This window comes from Narcine bancroftii, chromosome 6 (genome assembly GCF_036971445.1).
Source record: "Narcine bancroftii isolate sNarBan1 chromosome 6, sNarBan1.hap1, whole genome shotgun sequence".
NCBI lineage: Eukaryota > Metazoa > Chordata > Chondrichthyes > Torpediniformes > Narcinidae > Narcine > Narcine bancroftii.
In genome coordinates, this window is record NC_091474.1 from 64831459 (window position 1) to 64856695 (window position 25237).

At 46.7% G+C, this 25237-nt stretch overlaps 1 protein-coding gene across 1 annotated transcript in view; it reads right to left on the reverse strand.

Moving 5' to 3' along the window:
* Positions 1-263: 263 nt before the first annotated feature.
* Positions 264-25237, reverse strand: part of nid1a (nidogen 1a) — a 135529-nt gene continuing 110555 nt past the window's right edge. Inside the window, exons 17-20 of the mRNA XM_069885171.1 lie at positions 20120-20277; positions 9381-9504; positions 1282-1394; positions 264-725 (exon numbers count right to left, since the gene is read on the reverse strand). Coding sequence (XP_069741272.1) covers positions 604-725; positions 1282-1394; positions 9381-9504; positions 20120-20277 — 517 coding nt within the window. The 3' untranslated portion in view covers positions 264-603. The remainder of the gene's footprint in view (positions 726-1281; positions 1395-9380; positions 9505-20119; positions 20278-25237) is intronic.

A 25237-nucleotide genomic window follows, 5' to 3' on the forward strand; every position in this document is an offset into this window, starting at 1 on the left:
GACCACTCCCTACTCACTGTACCAGGTAGAATGTGACAACAAACTTGAACTGGAATTCTGGATAGCTTCATTTAAACAGAAACTTCACAATATGGATGCAGCAGGGATGTTTAATAAATATCAATCTGGTCAGGCAAGAAGTAATACGATAATTATCCAACTGCAAGGAACAGTGACGTGTGATGGCCCTGTTTGCAACTGCACCCCAGCTTTAGTAACCTCAAGACCAGAATAGGGATCAAAATTTTGCAAGGGCAAAAATGTACAAAAAAATTGTTGGATTTTATTTTGTTTGCTATATTTTGAAAAGCTGTACAGAGTATAACATATTATCTGGTGTGTTGGTTTCATTTGTGGTGAATTAACAGAACAGTGAAGCATCATGAACTAAACATCATGCACAATACAAATTGGTGAACTGTAAGAAAACATATTTACAGTTGCAATTTTATATAAAAGTGAATTAATATCCAAATTAGAAAATTAATTTAAAAGCAACAAATTAAAATTGATATTTTTAAAGGATTTTCATGGCAGAGTTTGGCTTCTGAGAAAAGGGTTTGGCTCTTCGCAGTAATGAGACCATCCCAAAACACTCAGCTGTTATTTTGACTCCACGCAGCTGACAGGTGTTGCAGTATCGGGACAGCGGCAAGATCGGCTACCAGGTTTTGCCAGGCACAGATGAGTGCAGCCTCCATTGTTCACAGCGCAGTAGTTCTGCCCTATTAAAATCAATCCAAACAGACATTATTGTGTGTGTGTGTGTGTGTGTGTGTGTGTGTGTGTGTCCTCACGAAACAACGCACATTTCCACTGCACCTTTGCTCAGGTGAAATCAGACCACAGCAGACACGATCCAAACCTTGGTTTAGAGAAGCCTGCTTTAAGGAAGGCCTGAAAGGAGGAGGCAAAGGTGAAGGATGGAAGGTACTCACACAGGGCTTTGGAAGCTAAAAGTATTGGGTGCAGTGATTAAAATATGAGAGTCCAGAATCGAAGGGGAGAAGACAGCACAAAATCTGTAGGAGATGTGTAGGAGGGAGGTTGTGGGAAGATGTGAAAATACTGAGAATTTTGAATCAGCTATCATTGTCTCTACAGAGGGAATGGAGTCAGCGTTTGAGAAACTAGAGGAATGTAAAGTTTGAAAGTTATAATCTGCAGTGATGGCACCAGTCATTCCAAACAAAACACCTATAGTAGCATGAGTTCAATTCTAACCCTAACCAACCTAGTTAATTACATTTAGGACATCCAGGATCCAAAGGAAGACATTACCTGGAGGACACCGTGAGTACGCTGTGGTTATTCCATACAGACGGGAGTGTCTGGTTGGCTTTTGTTCGTCAGTCTCTCGTCCAATAGCACGGTCCACAGCTATGATGGACTCCCTTCATGAACACAATGTATGGACATGGTTAAACATTTTGAAAAAAATTTGACATACTGGCCTCCTGGTCCACGAGCTGCCCAAATATGCCCATTAACATACAAACACCGCCCATTTTTGGAGAGTGGGAGGAAGCCGGAGCACCCAGAGGTCATGGGGAGAACGTACAAATGCCTAATAGAAGAGCTGGATTCGAATCCTGAGTCGCTGACACTGTAATAGCTTTGAGCAAACCATGCCAAATTTGCAATTCTGAATCCAGCTGATGCTTTCTTTGATACAGTAACATCCATGGAATACTTGGCTATACTTAAGACAGCATTCCTTGCACAAACAGCTACCATTTTCTACAGCTCTTTGAAAGGCTAATCCAATTAGTACCACATTTCCCTTCCATGTGTATACACAGTGCCCCAAATTGAATCCACTTCCATCATCCTCTCAAGCTGTACTGCTGTTTAAAAAACCCAAAACCCTCCTCATTCTCTTCTATCTGCTGCCTTGAACCTGTCCCCTCTAGTTACTGGCCCTCCTGTCTCTCTGAACATTCCTGCAATCCCCTGGTTTTGAATATCTCCATTAAATCACCCCTCAACTTTCTTCCCCACAGACCCAACCCACCTTCTCTTAATTTATACCTTCAAATTTCTTCCAAGCCTGTGAACCATCAACACAGCCCCCTTGGACAATAACTGGGAACATTTACTCTGCTCTGCTAAATGCTCGAAGTTTCAGAAAGACTGGGGAAAAATTCAGTCACTTGATCGCTGTTTATTTTGACTTTTACACCATAAATGTTGGACATTTACCCAAGGACTCAATCACATTGTGATCTCTCTAGAAAAAACATTTACCGCTACCTGTTTGAAACATTTACTGTCAATCAACTCATCTCAAAAAGTGGTGAATACTTTTTTTGCAAATTAAAATCTAAGCAATATTTGTTCATGAAGGTATAAATCAATAAAGAAATAGCATCATGAGAATATGTCCCAGGATGTGCTGTTCCGATGTAGGTTTTTACCTGACATTTCACACTGGAACGCTATGTGAATGCGATCGGTGCACGCATGGAAGATTTTTAACAAAACAATTGTACAATCTCATTTAAAATGCTAAACCAATTTTTGGGTCCCAAGATAAAGTTAGGCACGCTGGATAATCTGTTTCATCTCAACAAGAGTGGTTTCGCTATGCAAGACTGGATATAAAAATGAGTTGAAGGATAATCTCAGCAGATCTATGATAAGGTAAACCTTTTTATCGTTTATAGTGATCAGCGCCAGCGATTGGGACCGGGGTTCGAGTTCCGTGCTGTGTGTAAGGAGTTTGTACGTTTTCCCCGTGTCTGCATGGGTTTTCCCCCTGGGGACTCCGGTTTCCTCCTACCCTTCAAAACGTAATTGGGTGGCACAGGTTCGTGGGCTGAAATGTGCTGCATGTCTAAAATATAAAAACAATCTAAAATCTGATTTATACATATATAATCCGACAAAACAATAATTCTCTGGACCACAGCACATAATAATCAGGTATGTACATAATGATATAATTTTAATACAAGTATTTTGGGATGATTTACTTGGTTACAGGATACTGTTCAATCTCACAGCCTGTGGGAAGAAGCTATTTCTCAGCCTGGCTGCCCTGAGAACACTGAACCTCTGGAATAGACTCTCGTTTTATGTGATAAATGACCATTAGTTCCAGGCTATTTTTGAGATTTTCTCTTATGCAAGGTCACAGTCTCTCATTAGCTAAGGAGTTGTTAAGTACTTTGTAGTTTCTCAATCCCCTTGAATGTTAGCTGAAGAACGTCACATGGCAAAGTACAGCATTGTGTGGCAAGGGTTAAAAGCAAGCATCCTTCCCTCCTGCTACCGTTCAGTCAAGGCTGAAGTGATGGGGCCTTCTCGCCAAGAAAGAGAAAGCCACGGGCAACATGAATTTTTCACACTTTGAGAAGGGGCAGCGGAGGGCCTGAAAAGATCTGTCAAGATATACTACAGAGCAGCCATATTCAACCTTAATTTTGGCCACAGCTCTCCTGGGTCTCTGCTCAAATTTTGACCCCCCTTCCCTCAAAATCAATCAAGGTTTCTCTCCTACTGACTACATAAAAAAATATTTATGTTACACAAGGTGAAAAGAAAGCAAGTGCTGTGGTCCCCAGTGGGGCCGTCGGGCTCCTGTTGAAAATGGCTGCATAGAATCACAAAGGATTGATGATATCAATGTCCATCGGGCTGGTTGTGTTGAAAAAGGGCTCGCCAGACTGGTTCATATTCCACAACGAGGACCATAGCCATCAAGTGGTACCCTCATACTGTTTAGCTGTGAAGAGGGTTTCTGTCTGAACCATCTTTTCAGCTGCTGAATTCCACCCTTTTCACCTTGTCTCCCCAGTGGTCTAACCTAAGATTGATGAGTCTGCCACTAAAGGAAGCAATCTTCCTATTTATTGTAACCAGGTCCCTCAATTGTAGAAGATTCTCGTGCCCAGTTTATTCAACCCTTCCTCACAGTTTGGATGTTCCAATCCTTTTGCACCCTTTCCAGTGTTGCCACCATCTCCCCTGTCACACGGTGCTGAGGACAATATTCCAACTATGGCCCCACTAGTGGACAGACGTGAAACTGCTTTACTCAGAGGACGTTGGGAATGTGGGATCTGCCATCACAAACAGGAGATGAGGTGAAGGTCTTTGATGCACCTGAGGGGAAGCAAAATAAACGAATGAGAGAAATTGGACAGGTCCTTTGGAGAACGTAGAGGCGGAGTGTGGTGCGAACTGACAGCTGAAGTGGTGAATGCGGGTTCAGCTCTGACATTTAAGAAAAATTTTGAGAGGAACGTGGATGGGAAACACATTTAACAGAACAGGAGCACCAAAAACTAAAAAGGGGATGGGTGGGCCAGATAATATCCTCCTCATTTTGCTTAAAGGCAAGGGGGGTGGAAATTCTGATAGGGAAGAGTGTTCCAGGGAGAGTGCAGAATGTGATCACAGACAGAACAGAAAGATTTGTACTGGTGCACTGTCAGATATATTCAGAATCCTGGACCTTAGTAAATGTATACGCCCCCAACTTTCATGACGAAAAATTTATACAGGGTACTTTCCTGACATTGGCAGAAGGAAAAGAGAACATCTTGGTTGGGAGAGATTTTAATTTTTGTCTGAACCCTGTCCTCAATAAGTCAACAAAGAAAAACAAAGACGGTGAGGGCTACCATTGACGGTATGAAGGAGCTGAATTTGATAGATGTACGGAGGCGGAAACATCCGAGGGAGGGGAACTACTTTTACTTAAAGCAACATGACTCGTACTCTAGAATAGATTTTTTTCCTGGCTTCTGCCCATGTTGAGGGTAGAATCATGGAGGCCGAGTACATGGCGAGACTTCTCTCAGACAACTCACTCCTGATCTTCTTTGGCTTGGCTTCGCGGACGAAGATTTATGGAGGGGGTAAAAAAGTCCACGTCAGCTGCAGGCTCGTTTGTGGCTGACCAGTCCGATGCGGGACAGGCAGACACGATTGCAGTGGTTGCAAGGGAAAATTGGTTGGTTGGGGTTGGGTGTTGGGTTTTTCCTCCTTTGCCTTTTGTCAGTGAGGTGGGCTCTGCGGTCTTCTTCAAAGGAGGCTGCTGCCCGCCAAACTGTGAGGCGCCAAGATGCACGGTTTGAGGCGTTATCAGCCCACTGGCGGTGGTCAATGTGGCAGGCACCAAGAGATTTCTTTAGGCAGTCCTTGTACCTTTTCTTTGGTGCACCTCTGTCACGGTGGCCAGTGGAGAGCTCGCCATATAATACGATCTTGGGAAGGCGATGGTCCTCCATTCTGGAGACGTGACCCATCCAGCGCAGCTGGATCTTCAGCAGCGTGGACTCGATGCTGTCGACCTCTGCCATCTCGAGTACCTCGACGTTAGGGGTGTGAGCGCTCCAATGGATGTTGAGGATGGAGCGGAGACAACGCTGGTGGAAGCGTTCTAGGAGCCGTAGGTGGTGCCGGTAGAGGACCCATGATTCGGAGCCGAACAGGAGTGTGGGTATGACAACGGCTCTGTATACGCTTATCTTTGTGAGGTTTTTCAGTTGGTTGTTTTTCCAGACTCTTTTGTGTAGTCTTCCAAAGGCGCTATTTGCCTTGGCGAGTCTGTTGTCTATCTCATTGTCGATCCTTGCATCTGATGAAATGGTGCAGCCGAGATAGGTAAACTGGTTGACCGTTTTGAGTTTTGTGTGCCCGATGGAGATGTGGGGGGGCTGGTAGTCATGGTGGGGAGCTGGCTGATGGAGGACCTCAGTTTTCTTCAGGCTGACTTCCAGGCCAAACATTTTGGCAGTTTCCGCAAAGCAGGACGTCAAGCGCTGAAGAGCTGGCTCTGAATGGGCAACTAAAGCGGCATCATCTGCAAAGAGTAGTTCACGGACAAGTTTCTCTTGTGTCTTGGTGTGAGCTTGCAGGCGCCTCAGATTGAAGAGACTGCCATCCGTGCGGTACCGGATGTAAACAGCGTCTTCATTGTTGGGGTCTTTCATGGCTTGGTTCAGCATCATGCTGAAGAAGATTGAAAAGAGGGTTGGTGCCAGAACACAGCCTTGCTTCACGCCATTGTTAATGGAGAAGGGTTCAGAGAGCTCATTGCTGTATCTGACCCGACCTTGTTGGTTTTCGTGCAGTTGGATAATCATGTTGAGGAACTTTGGGGGACATCCGATGCGCTCTAGTATTTGCCAAAGCCCTTTCCTGCTCACGGTGTCGAAGGCTTTGGTGAGGTCAACAAAGGTGATGTAGAGTCCTTTGTTTTGTTCTCTGCACTTTTCTTGGAGCTGTCTGAGGGCAAAGACCATGTCAGTGGTTCCTCTGTTTGCGCGAAAGCCGCACTGTGATTCTGGGAGAATATTCTCAGCGACACTAGGTATTATTCTATTTAGTAGAATCCTAGCGAAGATTTTGCCTGCAATGGAGAGCAACGTGATTCCCCTGTAGTTTGAGCAGTCTGATTTCTCGCCTTTGTTTTTGTACAGGGTGATGATGGTGGCATCACGAAGATCCTGAGGCAGTTTACCTTGGTCCCAACAAAGCTTGAAAAACTCATGCAGTTTGGCATGCAGAGTTTTGCCGCCAGCCTTCCAGACTTCTGGGGGGATTCCATCCATACCTGCTGCTTTGCCACTTTTCAGTTGTTCGATTGCCTTATATGTCTCATCCAGGGTGGGAACCTCATCCAGCTCTAGCCTTAGGGGCTGTTGAGGGAGCTGGAGCAGGGCGGAATCTTGGACTGAGCGGTTGGTACTGAAAAGAGATTGGAAGTGTTCTGACCATCGGTTGAGGATGGAGATCTTGTCGCTGAGGAGGACTTTGCCGTCTGAGCTGCGCAGCGGGCTTTGGACTTGGGGTGAGGGGCCGTACACAGCCTTTAGAGCCTCGTAGAAACCCCTGAAGTCGCCAATGTCCGCGCTGAGCTGTGTTCGTTTGGCGAGGCTAGTCCACCACTCATTTTGGATCTCCCGGAGTTTGCGCTGAAGATGGCTGCATGCGCGACGGAAGGCTTGTTTCTTCTCTGGACAGGACGGCTTTGTAAGGTGAGCCTGGTGGGCAGCTCGCTTCTTTGCCAGCAGCTCCTGGATTTCCTGGCTGTTTTCGTCAAACCAGTCCTTGTTTTTCCTGGAGGAGAAGCCCAGTACCTCTTCAGTGGATTGCAGTATGGTAGCCTTCAACTGATCCCAGAGGGTTTCAGGGGACGGGTCCGTGAGGCGGGTTGCAACGTCGAGCTTTGCTTTGAGGTTTGCCTGGAAGTTTCCTCTCGCTTCGTCTGACTGCAGTTTTCCAACATTGAACCTCTTTCTGGGGGCTTTATTGTTCCTGGGCTTTGGCTTGAAGTGAAGGTTGAGCTTGCAGCGAACCAGCCGGTGGTCAGTGTGGCATTCCGCGCTAGGCATGACCCTGGTGTGGAGCACATCTTGTTTGTCACTTTCTCGCACCAGGATGTAGTCCAGGAGGTGCCAGTGTTTGGATCGGGGATGCATCCAGGTGGTCTTAAGGCTGTCCCTCTGCTGAAAAAGGGTGTTTGTAATGACAAGCCGCTGTTCTGCGCACTCCTGATACTAACAACAGAAATGCCAGATAAGCAGGATATGGCTACAGATGGCGCATCAATGTGTTGCTGTTAAAGAAGCCGGAGTTCTGTAGTTTTATAAGAGCGCAAATAGACATGTTCTGCGAGACCAACTGTACCTCTGCTCCAGATAAATTCCTCTTATGAGACATCCTCAAAGCAGATTTGAGGTCAAATAATTGGATACACCAAAACAGTAAAGAAAATATAAGAGGGAGGTGGATGAATTAGACCAAGAAATTACTCACCTAGAAAAGGACTTCCAAAAAAATTGGGTTTAGAGGACCATTATAGGGCTCTAACAAATTAAAAAAAACTGAAACACAGTATGCTCCAACATATAGTATGAAAAAGGCCATAATGTGGTCGAAACAAGAAGATTATGAATTGGGAGAGAGAGCACACAAAGTCCTCTTTTGGCAGCCGAGGACAGAACAGCCCTCAAGGACGATCAATGCGATACAAACTGGAAACGGCAGGATCTTGCATAAGCCAAAAGAGATTAATGAGATCTTCATGGAATTCGAGGAGAGTTTATATAAATCAGAATTGAAAGGGGGGGGGATCTGATTAGTTAACAAATTTAGACCCAGAAAAGGAAGGGCTAGATCTTCCCTTTATGGAGGAAGGGAAAGGGAAAGCATTGAACTCGCTGCAGACTCCAGGGGAGGATGGGTTTCCACCTGAGTTCTATAAGGAATTTAAAGATTTATTGATGCCTCTTTAATATGGAGGTGGTAGACCATGCAATGGAAACCCTTACCCTCCTGGAATCTTTTACGACAGCAATCATTATGACGATCCTTAAAAAGGCAAAGACCACTGATGCCATCTTCTGATAGACCCATCTCACTACTAACCACAGACTACAAGATAGTGGCCAAAGCTCTGGCAAATAGATTGGCAAAACATTTGTAAAAACTAATAAATAAAGACTAATCGGGCTTTGTGTAAAAGACAGGCAGTGGATAACGTTGGTATAATGCATCTGGCACAAACCAGAAATGTGAGGTTTGTCTGTGACTCTGGATGCAAAAACAGCATTTGACAGATTAGAGTGGGATTTTCTATTCAAAATGCTGGAAAAGTTGGAGCTGGGGCCAACTTTTATGAATTGGATGAGGGTACTTTACCATGCAGCCAAGCCTAAAGTTCTGACTAATGGACAAATTTCTCCAGCTTTCCCTCTGACAAAATCAAGTCGACAAGGGTGCCCACTATCTCCAGCTCCGTTCGTACTAGCCATAGAGCCACTGGCCTAAGCCATCCGGCAGGATCCAGACATCAAGGGTTTTAGATTATGCCAGGAAGAACAAAATTAATTTATTTGCTGATGATGACTAATATATCTAACAGACCCGGGCGCAGGGCTCGATAGATTAATAGTTTGGCATGGACTAGATTCACCCAAGGGCTGTTTCTGTGCTGTAGTGTACTATGGCACGTGCCACATGTAGAGTTGGGCCACTGCCTCACAGCTCTTGCAACCCTGCTTCAATCTGAACTTCTGTTGTTGTCAGTGTGGAGTTTGTACGTTCATCTGTGACTATGTGGATCTTCCCTAGATGTTCAGGCTCCCTTCCACATCCCAAAGATGCACAAATCGGTCAGTTAATTGGGCAACTCTAAATATTCCCTATTATGCGGGGGGGGGGGGGGGGGTGAAGCAGATGGTCAGGTGGGGAGAATAGATTACAGGGAAAATTAGTGGAGGTAAGGCTTTGAGCCAACATAAAGGGCCTTTAATGTTGTAAAGAAGAAGGCTGCAGCAGTTGCACCAAATAGGCTACTTTATGCTACATATTCTATGCAACACTCAGCGCTCCCACAGAAAACCAGACCATAATGGTCAACATACCTCCTCCAGTCAGTGTAGTACAGATATCTCCCATAACTCGTAATTCCAAAGGGGTACTGGATACCCTGAATGATCCTCCTGCGTCCTGTGCGATCTGGATTTATACATTCTAATCTCTGGGTTCCTGCAGACAAAGAACCAGAAGAATATGAATTTTGGCCCAACGGTTAATATTACTGGGTGAATGACCCAGAAATACTACAAATCTCACATTGGCAGTTACAGACTTAATTTCAATTAATTAGATAGTGTAGAATAAAAAATGAGTAACCGTCCATTCTGCTAAAATAATTAAAAGCCCACTAGATTGACAAATCTCCTTTGAGGATGGAGGTCAAGTTTATTGTCATCTGACTGTACAAGTACAACCCGATGAAACAGCGTTCTCCGGTCCTCGGTGCAAAACACGCAGACTCACAACCAGCCGTAACACACATACAGACAAAACAATACATAAGCAGCTCAAGTATTCTATCTATAAAAATAAATAAATAAGCATTGCTGCATTAATCTGAGAGCCACCGATGGTTAGAGTGAGCAGTTCCTGGGTGGTGTGGGTTCTGATATTCCTGTATCTCTTCCCCAACGGGAGCAGCTGAAAGATGTTGTATGTGGGGTGGAAGGGGTCCTCAGTGATTTTGAGCGCTCTCTTCATACAACAATCCCGGGAGATCATGTCGATGGGTGGGAGGGAGACTTCAGTGATCCTCTCTGCCACTCTGATGGTCCTGTGAATTGACCTCCGATCCATTTCTCTGCAGCAACTGTACCACACTATGATGCAGCCGGCCAGGACACTCTCGATAGAGCTCTTATTGGAGGCTGGTAGTCTTGTCCGCTTCAGTCTTCTCAGAAAGTGCAGTCGCTGTTGCACCTTCCTGACAAGTGAGTGCCCACAATAGGTCACTAGTTAAGTGGACCCCAAGGAACTTGGTGGAGGGTGGTTTTCCTGGTCTTCTTGAGCCCACGATCATCTCTTTTGTCTTGTCCATGTTGAGACTCAGGTTGCAACTCTCGTACCATTTCATGAGATTTCCCACCTCTCCTCTATCGCGTGGCTCCTCGTTGTTGCTAATGAGGCCAACAACCATGGTATCAACTGAAAACTTGATGACACTGTTGGAGCTGGGTCTAGTGATGGAGCCAAGGGTCAGTAGTGTGAGCAGGAGCGGGCTGAGCACACAGCCTTGAGCCGCGCCAGTGCTCCGCGTGATGGTGCCCAGAGTTCTCCAACCAACTCATTCAGACAATGGTCCAGAATCCAGATCCAGAGAGGGGTGTTGACTACCCAGCAACAACTAACCCAGTCTGGCCTGTGCTTTCCGTATTCTGGTCGACTTTCAGCTGCCCTCTGCACCTGCCCGGCAGGTCACTCAATCACAAAAACCAAATGCAGCTGCTGGAAATCCGAAATAAAATCTGAGAATGCTGAAAATACTCAGCAGGTCAAGCAGATGAAAGATCATCGACCGGAAACGTTAAATGTGTTTCTCTCTTCACATTTGGTGCCTACATTCACCAACCTTTGCTATATTCAGTTACCTAAACACCATTACCAAGAACAAGAATAAAGTAGGGAGTAGAGTTGAGATTTGAGAAGGCAGGAAATCTGAAACTAAAAGTCATGTTTGGAGTCTGGAGTTATAGAACCATACACCATGGAGACTTGCCTCTCGGGCTACAATGTCCACACTGACCACCAACTACCCATTTACACATCCAATGTTGCCCTCCTGTTTAAATCTCCCTGTAAGAGCCTGTTATCAGTTTGGCTGCAGGCACCGGCAACATCCAGGGGTCCAGAGGCCGCACGGGTTCTGCACCTTCCAGTGCACATGAGCCTCCGACAGGGGTTGTGCGCAGTTGGTTCAGTTGTGAGAAAGCCTTGACTGGTATGGCGGGATAGGTAGGGCTCCGATATTTTCTGTTGACCGTTACCACATGGTCGTTCATGTTACCGAAGAGATTGACCGGTACACAGACGTTAGTCATGTTAGCAAGGACGCTATCATTACCACATTATGAGCCCTTTCGTGCTCACGAATAAACAATTCAAAACGCATCTGGAATTAGTTTAGAATTTATTTCACCACGTCACTGTAAAGAGCCTACTTAGCATCTGAGTGGCTTTTTTTATGGATAGTAATCGCTACGCTCCCCATATCTTCCTCAACTCCCCCCGAAACCTACCACTCACCTACACACTGAGGCAGTTTACAATGGCCAACGAACCTGGCAGCCAGCAGATCTTTGGGATATGGGAGCAAACCAAACAGGCTGGGGACAACTCTCACGGTCACAGGGAACTCTAAAGAGACTTCACCTGGGGTCAGGATCGAAGGCAAGTCTCTGGCACAGAGGAAAATAATGGGGTGGGGGTGCGGGAGAATTGGGGGTGGCGTGAAGGGGTAGTCGTGCGTTAGGTAGGGAATAAGAGGGAGTGGGTATGGAGGAGGGTGTGTGAGGTGGGTGTCGTGGGGAATACGAGAGGGAGTGGATGTCGAGGAGGGTGTGTGAGGGAGTGTCGTGGGGAATAAGAGAGGAGGTGGATATGGGGGAAGGTGTGTGAGGGGATGTTGTGGGGAATAAGAGAGGGAGTGGGTATGGAGGAGGGTGTGTGAAGTGGGTGTCGTGGGGAATAAGAGAGGGAGTGGGTGTGGAGGAGGGTGTGTGAGGGGGTGTTAGGGGATCAGAGGGAGTGGGTATGGAGGAAGATGTGTGAGGAGGGTATTGGGAAATAAGAAAGGGAGTGAGTGTGGAGGAGGGGGTGGGTGGAGGAGGGAGTGTGAGGGGGTGGGTGGAGGAGGGTGTGTGAGGGGGTAGGTGGAGAAGGGTATGTGAGGGGGTAGGTGGAGAAGGGTATGTGAGGGGGTGTCATGGGGATAAGAGAGGGAGTGGGTGTGGAGGAGGATGTGTGAGGGGGTGTCATGGGGATAAGAGAGGGAGTGGGTGTGGAGGAGGATGTATGAGGGGGTGTCATGGGGATAAGAGAGGGAGTGGGTGTGGAGGAGAGTGTGTGAGGGGGTGTCAGGGAATAAGAGAGGGAGTGGGTATGGAAGAAGGTGTTGGGGAATAAGAGAGGGAGGTGGTGTGGAGGAGGGGATGTGAGGGCGGTGTCAGGGTAAGAGAGGGAGTGGGTGTGGAGGAGGGTGTGTGAGGGGGTGTCGTGGGGAATGAGGGAGTGGGTGTGGAGGAGGATGTGTGAGGGGTTGTCATGGGGATAAGAGAGGGAGTGGGTGTGGAGGAGAGTGTGTGAGGGGGGTGTCAGGGAATAGAGGGAGTGGGTATGGAAGAGGGTGTTGGGGAATAAGAGAGGGAGTGGGTGTGGAGGAGGGTGTGTGGCAGGGAAGGGAGGGGAAAAGGAAGAATTGAGCTGATGTTAATTGGACACAGAACCTGACCTTTTCAGACTTTATTGTGGTTAAATTCTGGATCACCTCCAAAGTAGATTTGAAACACTAATCAAAAACTCCGATCTGGAATGATGCAGCTGAACCTTCAACACTTGCTCAACAGCATTATTTATTGTTCAGGAGATGTGGGCTTTACTCAGCTAGCAGGCATTAATCGCCCACCCGTAGCAGCTGTAACTGGTTACGAACTCTGCTTGTTTTTACTGTGAGCTCTTTCCAGATTACAGGTTGACTATATTTTTCCTCCCATCAATGGTGTTTGATCCACTGAAGCGGCTGTGTTTTATGGCTGATCAATGGAGCTTCCTACAAGACACTACCACAATACATTTATTTATTTTCCTGTCAAACATTAAACTCATTCTGAGCCTCTGATTTACACAATCCACTGGCAACTTAAGACTTTTTATCTTCAGTGGCACCTCTCTTGGGTATATCTCGGTTCATAAACTCAGGAAATCTTATGAACAACACACCACTGTTCCTTCTTTCAGATGCTCCTTTAAGCCTTTGTCCCTGCTTTGCCTACCTGTCCCAGCTGTCCTGCAGTGCATCACATTATTTCCACTCATGTCTGACAATACATTGGGGCATCACCACACTATTCACCAGTGTTCCCTGTCTTTAGCAAAACTCTTTGCTTAGTCCCTGATGTTTGCAACCTTTTGAAAAGTGAGGGAGCTCTAGATTTGTACATGAAGTTAAAGACGAGGTACAGGGCCAGTAGACATGCAGGGAAGCTCATTCCATTCCACAGAACACTCCAACACAGACACGGACCCTTTGGCCCTTCTTTTCTGTGCCAAACTATTATTCTGCCTGGTCCCCATGACCTGCACCTGGGCCACATCCCTCCATAATCCTTGCATCCACGTACCTATCCAAATTTGTCTTAAATATCAAAATTGAGCCTGCATTCACTTCAACTGGTAGCTCAATCTACACTTCCACCATTGTCTTGTATAACTTCACCATAGCATCCTAAATCCGATTTCCAATACTTTGATTTGTGAAACCAATGTGCCAAATGCACTCTTTATGACTGTCTCTGCCTGTGAAAGTACTTTTAAGAAATTATGTACTTATACTCCCAGATTCCTCTGTCCCACTGCACTTCTCAGTGGCCCTACTGTTTACCATGCTTGCCTGACTTTGGTTTGACCTCCCTAAGTGCAACTCCTCACATTTGTCCCATATACATTCCATTTGCCATTACCCAGTCGGTCCAGGTCCTGCTGCAAGCTTTGAAAGCCTTCCTTGCTGTCCCCTGCGCCTCCAATCTTAGTGCCATCTGCAAACTTGCTGATCCAATTTACCACATTATCACACAGATCACTGATGTAGTTGACAAACAACATGCTCCTAGCCCCCATCCCAGAGTCACAGGGTTCAATTCCAAGAGACAGTCATCTACTACCACTTTGTGGCTTCTCCCACAAAGCCAATGTTTAATCCAGTTTACCACCTCATCCTGCATACCAATCAACAGAACCTCCTTGACCGATCTCCCATGAAGGGCCTTGTCGAAGGTCGAAGGTCTTACTCAAGTCCATGCCAACAACACTCACGGCCATTCCTTCATCAACTTTCCTGGTAACCTCCTTGAAAAATTCTGTAAGACTGGTTATACATAGCCTACCATGCACAAAGACGTGTTAACTATCTCTAATCAGCCGCTATCGATTCAAATACTTGTTCATCCATTCTCTTAGAACACCTTCCAATAATTTACTTACTACTGACGTCAGTCTTACCAGCGTATAATAACAAAGAATTTTCTGAAAGCCTTTTTTTTTAAAAAACAGAATAACATTAGCAATCCTCTGGCACCTCACCTGTTGCTAAGGACATGTTAAATAGATCTGTCAGGGCCCTTGCAATTTCAACTCCAATAAGATCCAAGGGAATATCTTGTCAGGCCATGAGGATTTATCCACCTTTATTTGCCTCAATGTAGCAAGTACCTCCTCCTGTTTAACCTGTACAGGTTCTATGATGTCTCTACTCATTTGCCTCACTTCCATAGATTCTGTCAGTTTCCTGAGTAAATACAAAATAAAAATGTTTAGATTTCCCAAGGTCTTTTAGCTGACCACTGATCAACAAGAGGATCCTTTTGCTCTTAGCATACCTGCAGAAACACTTCAGATTTTCCCTCTCCTTGTCTACTAAAGCCACCACTGATCACCTTGAGCATTTTTAATACTCAAGTACCTCATTTGCTCCTTGTTCCTTATACCTGCTGCCACATCTTTCTTCTTTATTAGATCATCACTATCCCTTGAAAACCCAAGGTTCTCTCTGCCTGTTAACTTTGCCTTTAATCCTGACAGCAACATACAAACTCTGAACTCAAAATTCCACCTTGGAAAGCCTCCCCACTTAACAAACACACCCTGGCCAGAATCTGTCCCAATGCATGCTTAACAGATCCTTTCTTAATCCCCCAAAACAAAACTTTCTCCAGTTTAGAATCTCAACCAAACGAGCAGACCAATTCTTATCCATAATTATCTTGAAACTCATGGCATTATCATCACTGGACCCAAAGTGTTCCCAGCACACACTACTGTCACCTGCTTAGTTCAGATGCAAACCATCCCGTTGCAACAGGTCCCACCTTCCCTGGAAGGGAGCACAATGATCCAGAAACCTGAAGCCCTCCCTTCACCACCATCTCTTTAGCCTCGTGTTAAGCTTAATTCTCCTCCCATTTCTAACCTCACCAGCACATGGCACGGGTAGTGATCCTGAGATAATTACCCTGAGGGTCCTGTCCTTTAACTCAGCATTCTCCTCCCTGAACTCTCTTTGCAGGACCTCATCACCCTTCCTACCCACGTCATTGGTCCCTGCATGGACCATGACATCTGGCCACTCACCCTTCACCTTGAGAATGCCATGAACCTGATCTGAGACAGTCTAGACCCTGGTACCCATATCATCCGCGAGTCTGTCTCGTCCACAGAACCTCTTATCTGTTCCCCTTAACTATTAAATCCTCTCTCACTATTGTTTACCTCTCCTCCTTTCCCTCTGAGCCACAAGGACAGACTCCGTGCCAGAGACATGACTGCCATTGCTTGACTCTGGTAGGTCATATCCAAAACAGACTCCACTTTATTGAGGGGAATGGGGTAAAAGCATACAACGCTGGAGAAACTCAGCAGGTCAAACAGTGCCCTTTATATACAGAACCAACATTTCGTGTTTGAGCCCTTCATCAAGGTAGGGAAAAATGTTGGCATGTTGACATCTGAACAAAAGAGTGGGGAGGGGAGGGGTGGTCACAAAGGCAGGAGGTGATAGGTGGAGAAGGGAGGGAGGGGACAGCAGTGATCAAGGGGAGGAGGGGGTGGCTGCTGAAGGGAGAAGCTGGAGAACTGGAAAGGGGAAGGGGTGAGGGGAAAGAGAAGAGCAGGTTGGCTCCAAGGTGCCAACAGCAATCCCTCTTGGGGGAAGGGTCAGCGACGGAGTGCTGCGCTCCACCACCCTGCATGAATGTACTGCCGCTGCAAGTGGCTGGCTAGGGTGAGCTGATGATATCATGGTGATGTAATCAACCTGCGACCCACCTCACCCACCCATCTCTCTCCTTGACCCCCTCAGGGCAGGGCCAGTGGAGGTTGTCGGGGGTGGGGGGGTGGTGGTTGGTGGGTCCGCAGGGGCTGTCTGGGTGGGGGAGGGCCAGCGGAGGCTGTCTGGGTGGGGGAGGGCCAGTGGAGGCTGTCAGGGCTGGGGGGTAGCGGAGGCCATCTGGGTAGGGGAGGGCCAGTGGAGATCGTCAGGGCATGGGGGCAGCGGAGGTGTCAGGGCAGGAGGGCAGTGGAGGCCGTCAGGGGACAGCCACTGTGGGCTGTGACAGCCCCACTGGTCGCTCCGTCACCTCACCAGGCCACATCAGCCTTCAGGGCCGCTCGTCAGCTGGAACTACTCTCGGAAACACAGAGCAGTTTCAGCTGCTTGGGGGATTATGGGTAGGGAAGACGACCATTGCTCTGCCGTGCATTTATGATGGGCAGTGCCACAGGAACAGTCGCCCCGCCTACAGCAGCTACGGATGACGCATCGAGGCGCCGCTCTACATAAAGGCAGCACTGGAAAGGCTTCATGAACAGGTAAGTTTAATATTTTTATCTGCCTCAAAACCGAGGCCCAGCATGAAAACACACCAGTGAAAGAGAAAGATTCTCTCTAAAGGTTACTGATGGCAGGAAATGAAGATGGGGGAACTGCACTGAGCCACAATATCCAGGAAAGAGCCACATACAGAGTTGTGAAAGCAATGAGCGCACCTTTTGAGATGCAGACCTCAATGTAATGAAGGAAACTTCACCCCCTCTCAAGAACAACAATGTGCGAATGACCAAGTCCATTATGAAAATGCTAATTAAGGAATAAATACCAACCAGGACACTGCACTTACCACAGGGCTGCATAACAGAAGATTCTCCCCCACCTTGACAAAGGAGGTCCAGGAGAGGAGCCCACAGGGTAGGAGATCACAGTAGCAGAGAGGTGAGGGCTTCAGAGACTGAAGGCTCCACACCAGGCCCTGGACCACTGGAGACTGGGTTGTGGGAGCCAGGTTTCATGATCGGTATCCATGAGGATACCCTTTAACTCCCATGAGGATAAATGTCCATGAGGATAAATGCCTTGGGGTTTCGGAACCAGAGGCCGAAGGGAGACTTGGGAGGTCTGGAGCTAGAATTCAATGCTGAACCGGACGAGAGGCTGCGCGGCTGTAGAATCTTGAGAACATGTCATAAATCTCAGCAGGGCACCTTATTGTTTGCACGGGAAACTTGAACAAATAGAGGAGCTGGAGGGGCTCATCAGGTCAGCCCACTCCCATGAGAGATAGAAAGTCTGACTGAGGCGGCACAGTTGGTGTAGCGGATAGCCCAGCGCCTTTAAAGCACCAGTGATATAGACTGGGGTTTGAATCCCGCACTGTCTGTAAGGAGTTTGTACGTTCTCCCTGTGTCTCTGTGGGTTTCCTCCCACTGTTCAAAATATACCTGGGCTAAAGGTTAATTGGGCGGCACGGACTCATGGGCTGAAATGGCCTATTACCATGCTGGATGCCTAAATTTAAGAAACCCAAAGGGAGGCCGAGAGAGATCAACCCGTCTGCCAGGATGAAAGGGTTGTGGAAACTGACATAATCAAAATCATCAACCTTGACCTGCCCATTCAGGGAGTGGAAACATTTCATTCCCAAGGAGAGACACCTTTTCAAGTCCAACCTTTGGGATTCTCAATACAGTCAGTGACAACCTGGGGACATGGAATGAAGGGCAAATCTCAGTGGACAAGTTATTTTAATTAAAACATTTTTTTTTGAGATACAACACAGTGGAGAGTGAAGGGGATAGCCAGTATGATGAGGAGGGGGGTGGAAGATGGGTGAGGGGTGCAGACAGTCAGAGGCAGTTGATGGGCAGGTGCTAGATAAAGGAAGCGAGAGGCAAGAGAATAAAAACATCCTCTCAGTTCTCTCTTTCCCCACCCCATTCTCATCCTCTCCTACACACATTTCCCCAGATTCTTCCCTCTCTCCCCCTTGGGTCCATCAGGACCCATCTGATATTCTGTTATCAGTTCTTCACCAAATGCTCTCCTTGAACCACCTTCTCTTCTTATCAGACTCCAGCACTGGCAGCCAATTATTTTTTGAATTAAATTTTCTATTTATTTATTTACTTACTTATACATAATGACGGGGTTTTTTCCCTGCTGGCAATTATCACACCCTCCTTCCGGAGTGGTCGTTTGAACTGGAATGACCAGAACACCAAAAAAAAATCAGATCTCACCACATGTTTTGACACTGAAAACCTGACGTGCGATATTTTCGGTCAATGTGGGACGCCACTGCGTCGACACCAACCGTGACGTATAGTGCTGCGCGCCATCAATAATGTCCCATTCATTAGCTAGTTGCTGCTGAATGCCTGCAGTCGTGTTTAGTCTGCAGGTATTCCGTGAAATTCTCGAGGGGTCCAGGGGGTAAATTACCGGAACGATATTTTACCTCCAGGGCATTTTACACAGACTGCGTTCTAGAATTTTGGGGAAAATTTTCTGGAACACCAAGGCTGTGTTTAAAAAAAAACATATTTGACCACATTGTTCTGCTCCATAGTGAACGGTTCATCTTTCATCTAAGCCCCTTTGCTTCTCTTCCTCTCTCTCCCTTCGTCCAGCACCTGCTAAGTGACTGCCTCTGTCACCCCCTCCCTGGTCTACCCATCTCCCACTGGCATCTGTCCAAACCCTCCCACCCCGACCACATTACACCGCTGATCTCCTCACTGCACTCACAGACTTGAAGAGTTCCGGCCTGAAACTGGCCAGATGCAATAAAAATCTTACTTGTTGCAGCCTCCCAGGCGCACAAAAAAAATGCGAATAAATATAAAATAAAGTGGAAAAAACTGAAATTTTTACTTGCATCATACGGTCAGACGAAAAAGAAACAAGAGCTGCAGAAATGTGACAAATATGGCAAGGTAAGGCTGACTCTGCATTTACTTTGAAAATCAGGTGTTTTCCGAGTAGGTGTAGACGCGAGGAAATTCTTGCTTGTTGTGGCCAGCTTCACGCACGACACACCAATGACAATAGTGCAAATCAGTGCTTCCCAAACCTTTTCTTTCCACCCACATCCCACCTGAAGCAACCCCTTACTAATCACAGAGCACCGATGGCATAGGGATTACTTAATGTGGGATGTGAGTAGAAAGAAAGCATTTGAAAACCTCTGATATAAATTAAATTACCATAACGTGCGATGAGACAGGATTATTTTGGTACAGGAACACAATCCTTTATCCGGAACCCTTATGTGTTCCGAATTTCGAATTTTTCAGGATTTCAGAAAGCCAGATTTAAGCCCACCCGAATTGAGCTGCTGTATCCACCCCCATCCGCTTCCAGTCACGCTGCCGTCTCCCCCCACCATCCCACCTGCCTGACTCGTGCTGCCGGTCTCCCCCCCTCGCTGGCCTGACTCGTGCTGCCAGTCCCCCCCACCACCTCACCCGCCCGACTCACGCTGCTGTCTCTCTCCCCACTTGCCGGATTTCGGAACTTTCTGGATTTTAGATGTCTGGATAAAGGATTGTGGACCTGTATGTAATTTTAAGAGATGCAGCAAGGTAACAGGCCCTTCCAGCCGATGAGCCTGTTGCAATCAATTAACCTACAAACCCTGTACGCTCTTGAACGGTAAGAAGAAAGCAGAGCACCCGGAGGAAACCCATGCTGATGCGAGGAGAATGGACAAACTCCTTACAGATGGTCCCCAATTCCACTCACCTGCGTCAGCCCAACACAACACTGCAGCGAACGGGTCATACGTCAAGCCGTTGGGTAAGCCTAGATTGTCTTTGACAAGGATCCGTCGATTGGTTCCATCCATGTAAGAAGTCTCAATCTTGGGAGCTGCTCTGTTCCAGTCCGTCCAGTACAGGTTCCTGGAAGAGTACACATGAGAAGTGCTGTAAAGCACAAAAATCACCTGCAGGACTGAAAGGGAGATGGGAATCTGTTTTAAGGTGGGCAGCAAAGAGACAAAAGGCATCCAATTCAGAGAAGTGTACAATACATTTAGGGAGGCCACACAAGCTGGTGAATGCAGAATAGTTAGAAGCTGAGAGGCAGAGCAACCTGGGAATGTTTGTCCATTGATCACCGAAAGTGCCAGAATAGGGAGATCAGGTGGTTACAAAGGGACAGGGGACACCATATGTCGAATATAAGGTAGAATATGTAGCACATTGTAAAATGTAAGGGTACAAAGGCCACATTGTCAAACACCAGTTGAGTTAGTGTACATCAGCGGTTTTCAAACTTTTTCTTTTCCTCTCACATCCCACGTTAAATAATCCCTATGCCATCGGTGCTCTGTGATTAGCAAGGGATTGCTTAAGGTGGGATGTTAAAACCATTGTTTTAATTGTCCCTAATTGACTTGTTATGTGCACGGTTTCATCTCCAAAGAAAATGGACCAATGACAATTTTTCTCAAGCAAAATATTTCATTAACAATTGGGTCGAGAGAAGTGGGTCTCAACCTTTTCCCCCACCCCACTCACATTTAAGCAATCCTTTACTAATCACAGAGCACCGATGGCATAGGGATTACTTAAGGTGGTACATGAGTGGAAAGAAAAAGATTGAGAACCACTGATTTGGATAAATGAGCAGATTAATTTTACCTACCTTTTCAGAGATCCAAGTGGCACGTTCTCAATGCACCATAAGAGGGTAAAACTAAACTATTGCCATTGATATGTGAAATGGTGATGGCAGTTAAAGATATCTGGATGTACACCATGGGGCTGTAACTTACAAGGTTCTGGAGCAGGAACTGGAGAAGAGAATCAGGCCCAAACGGTCTTTCTTTTAGGGACACATAGCTTCCACCTGCACTGTTGATTTCTGTCCAAGGTTCAGGGGGTGGGTGGTGAAGAGGGGAGGTCATGTTCAAACCCATCAAAGAAAGGCGGTTAACCCACTGAATTTTGAAAAGCTAACCATTGCACCTCAGAACTCCTGCTGTTTTCCCACATCCCACAAACATCTTTTCAAGCATTTACCCCTCTGAATTGTTATTAATTGTTCACTAGATAAATATGTTTGGCCTGGAAGTCAGCCTGAAGAAAACTGAGGTCCTCCATCAGCCAGCTCCCCACCATGACTACCATCCCCCCCACATCTCCATCGGGCACACAAAACTCAAAACGGTCAACCAGTTTACCTATCTCGGCTGCACCATTTCATCAGATGCAAGGATCGACAATGAGATAGACAACAGACTCGCCAAGGCAAATAGCGCCTTTGGAAGACTACACAAAAGAGTCTGGAAAAACAACCAACTGAAAAACCTCACAAAGATAAGCGTATACAGAGCCGTTGTCATACCCACACTCCTGTTCGGCTCCGAATCATGGGTCCTCTACCGGCACCACCTACGGCTCCTAGAACGCTTCCACCAGCGTTGTCTCCGCTCCATCCTCAACATCCATTGGAGCGCTCACACCCCTAACGTCGAGGTACTCGAGATGGCAGAGGTCGACAGCATCGAGTCCACGCTGCTGAAGATCCAGCTGCGCTGGATGGGTCACGTCTCCAGAATGGAGGACCATCGCCTTCCCAAGATCGTATTATATGGCGAGCTCTCCACTGGCCACCGTGACAGAGGTGCACCAAAGAAAAGGTACAAGGACTGCCTAAAGAAATCTCTTGGTGCCTGCCACATTGACCACCGCCAGTGGGCTGATAACGCCTCAAACCGTGCATCTTGGCGCCTCACAGTTTGGCGGGCAGCAGCCTCCTTTGAAGAAGACCGCAGAGCCCACCTCACTGACAAAAGGCAAAGGAGGAAAAACCCAACACCCAACCCCAACCAACCAATTTTCCCTTGCAACCGCTGCAATCGTGTCTGCCTGTCCCGCATCGGACTGGTCAGCCACAAACGAGCCTGCAGCTGACGTGGACTTTTTACCCCCTCCATAAATCTTCGTCCGCGAAGCCAAGCCAAAGAAGAAAGAAGAGAAAGAGATAAATATACTCTCTCCAACTCTTTCGTGGTTCTTAAATCCATCTCCTCAAGTGACCCACCATGTCAGATATAGAAACAGCTTCTTTATATCTATGTAAACTTTCACATTATTGTGCCTGGAACAAGCTGCCAGGAGCAGTGGTGAAAACAAACACAATAGTAGCACGTAACAGGTTTCTGGAAGCATGTGAATGGGGAGGGATAGAAGGAGCCCTGCAATGCTCTCTCCAGGGAGCACATGTCACATGGAAGGATAGGGATCACGTGTCGGCAGCATCATGTTCAGTGCAGACATCATGGGGTGAAGGGCCTGTTCCTGTGCCCAACTGTTCTCGGTTCTATTTGGAAAAGCTCCATCACATCTCTTCTTACACTTCTCTGCTTCATGGAAAAAATATCCCTGATCTTGTAACGGCCCGCGGACCGAGTCACGACCCAGCTCACAAAATGGCAGGAGAACGCAGCGAGCACCCCGCAGGGACCAACGACTGTCGTCCCGCGTGACCTCCCCACATGGTGGGAAACAGGAGGAACGCCAGCCAGTCGGAGGTTGGCGCTGCGATGATGTCACTCCTGCTGTCAGAGGCAGGGAGTGAATATAGAGAGAGCTGGCAGAGAAATAAATCAAGCTTTAACCTCCACTCTATTGTGTCATTTTTACTCCACACTTAGAGTAGCCCACATACGGAAGGCACTTGATCTACTTGATTGGTATCTTCTTTTTAAAAAATAATCTTTGTTCTTTTCCTTTTTTTTTATAGTTATAACATGTACATAGAGTAATTGTTTTCATAGTGATTGCAGGATAATGTGACCTTTGAGGGGTAGAATGTTGCGTGTGGAGGAAACATGGCCTCCCTGCCTGTCTGGGAAATGTGCATTGTGGGTGGTCATGTGTCCTCCCTGTCTGTAACTTATTTGGAGGTCACATCACCTGTCAATCAAGGTTGGACTTAGGCCACCCATTAGTGCACACCTTTCCAATGACTAATTTAAAATCACCTAGGGTCATTATTGGCTAGAAGCAGATTATCACTGTAAATAACACCAACACACAGCACATTTTCTCTCTACCATGTGGGCCAAGGCCCATACATTATTCCACGGCAGGTCACTACTGTGGACATCACTGGAAGTGTCATGGGTAAGGTGTGCACTACACTGAAGCTGAGTCATCGTATTGCGATGGATCAATACTTGTAGAGAGCCATACTCTTGCTGGCAAGGGAACCGGGTGTATGTGCTCTGTTTGTAGTGTGTGAGTGGGTTGAGTACAGGTTTAGCATTGTCAGAGTCCAACTGAAGTCCGAGGTGAATGTCTGTATCATCGGTTCAGTGAAGTAGTGATCGAGTACTGTTTAATGTTCTCCTCTGTTTGTCTCCCGTGTGTTAATTAAAGTTACGTGTGATTGTAACATTTGTTTCCAGACTTGTCTCTCTGTGAACCCACCGAACCTGATACTCTTCCCAACACAATAGGGGTGAAGCTCAAACCTGGGCCAAACTCCAGCAGATTCCTACCCTGGGGTAGGACCTGAATCATACCTGGGTCAGAGTGGGTAAAGATATTGGGTTCTGGCATAGAATGGAAATCTTATTTGGGTGAGATTAGACAAGATGGTAGGTTCGCTTGCTGGTGGAATGGAACTCACACCTGGATCAGACCAAGTAAAGTGGTGGTGACTTTTGATTTAAGATGATAATTAAACCTGAACCAAACCTCACAAAGACAGGAAGTTCCCACACTCAGAAGGGACCAGGAGTAAACAGTGCCCTCCATAATGCTGGGACAAAGATACAATTTTTCCTTTATTTGCCTCTGTGCTCCATTATTTTAAATTTGTAATTAAGTAATTCACACGTAATCAAAGTGCACATTCCAGATTGTATTCAAGGTTATTGTGTACATTTTGATTTGACCATGCAGCACTTTTTAAGCATTTCAGGGCACCATAATATTTGGGATATAGCAACGCTATGTATATTAAAGAGGTCATGTTTAGTGCTTTGTTGCATATCCCTTGAATGCAATGACTGCTTGCTGTCTGTGATTCAGAGACATCACCAGGTGCTGATATCTTCTCTGGTGATGCTCTGCCAGGCCTCGGCTGCAGCTCCTGCTTGTTTCGGGGCCTTGTCCCCTGAAGTTTTGTCTTCAGCAGATGGAAGGCATGTTCAGTTGGATTTGGATCAGGTGACTGACTTGACCATTCAAGAATTTTCCCGTTTTTAAGCTCTTGTTGTAGGATGAAGCGCTGTTCCATGAGTTTGGAGACATCTGTACACCTCAGAATTCATTTTGCTATGGCCATCAGCAGTTACATCAACAATGAAGATACACGTGCAACCTATGGCAACCATACATGCGCAGGCCATAACACCTCCTCCACCATGTTTCACAGACAAGGTGGCATGCTTTGGATCTGAGGCAGTTCCTTTATGCCTCCACAATTTATCTTGCCATGACTCTGAATCAGGTTAATCTTGGTCTCCTCTGCCTACAGACTTTTTCCAGAATTCTGCAGGATCTTTTAAATATTACTTGGCAAACTGTAATCTGGCCGTCCTGTTTCTGTGGCCAACTAGTGGTTTGCATCTTTCAGCGTAGCCTCTGTATTTCTGTTCATGAACTCTTCTGCGGACAGTGGTCATTGACACCTGGCTCCTGATGAGTGTTTCTGATCTGCTGGACAGGCGTATGGGGAGTTTTTCTTCATTATGATGAGAATTCTTCTATCAGTAGTGGAGGTAAGGTTTAGGGTCAGTCCCTTCATGGTTACTGACCTCACCAGTATGCTCTTTCTTCTTAATGTTGATTTAGAAATCCTAACGTTTGGGTGAAATCTCTTACTCTTTTATTCGTCCAAGGT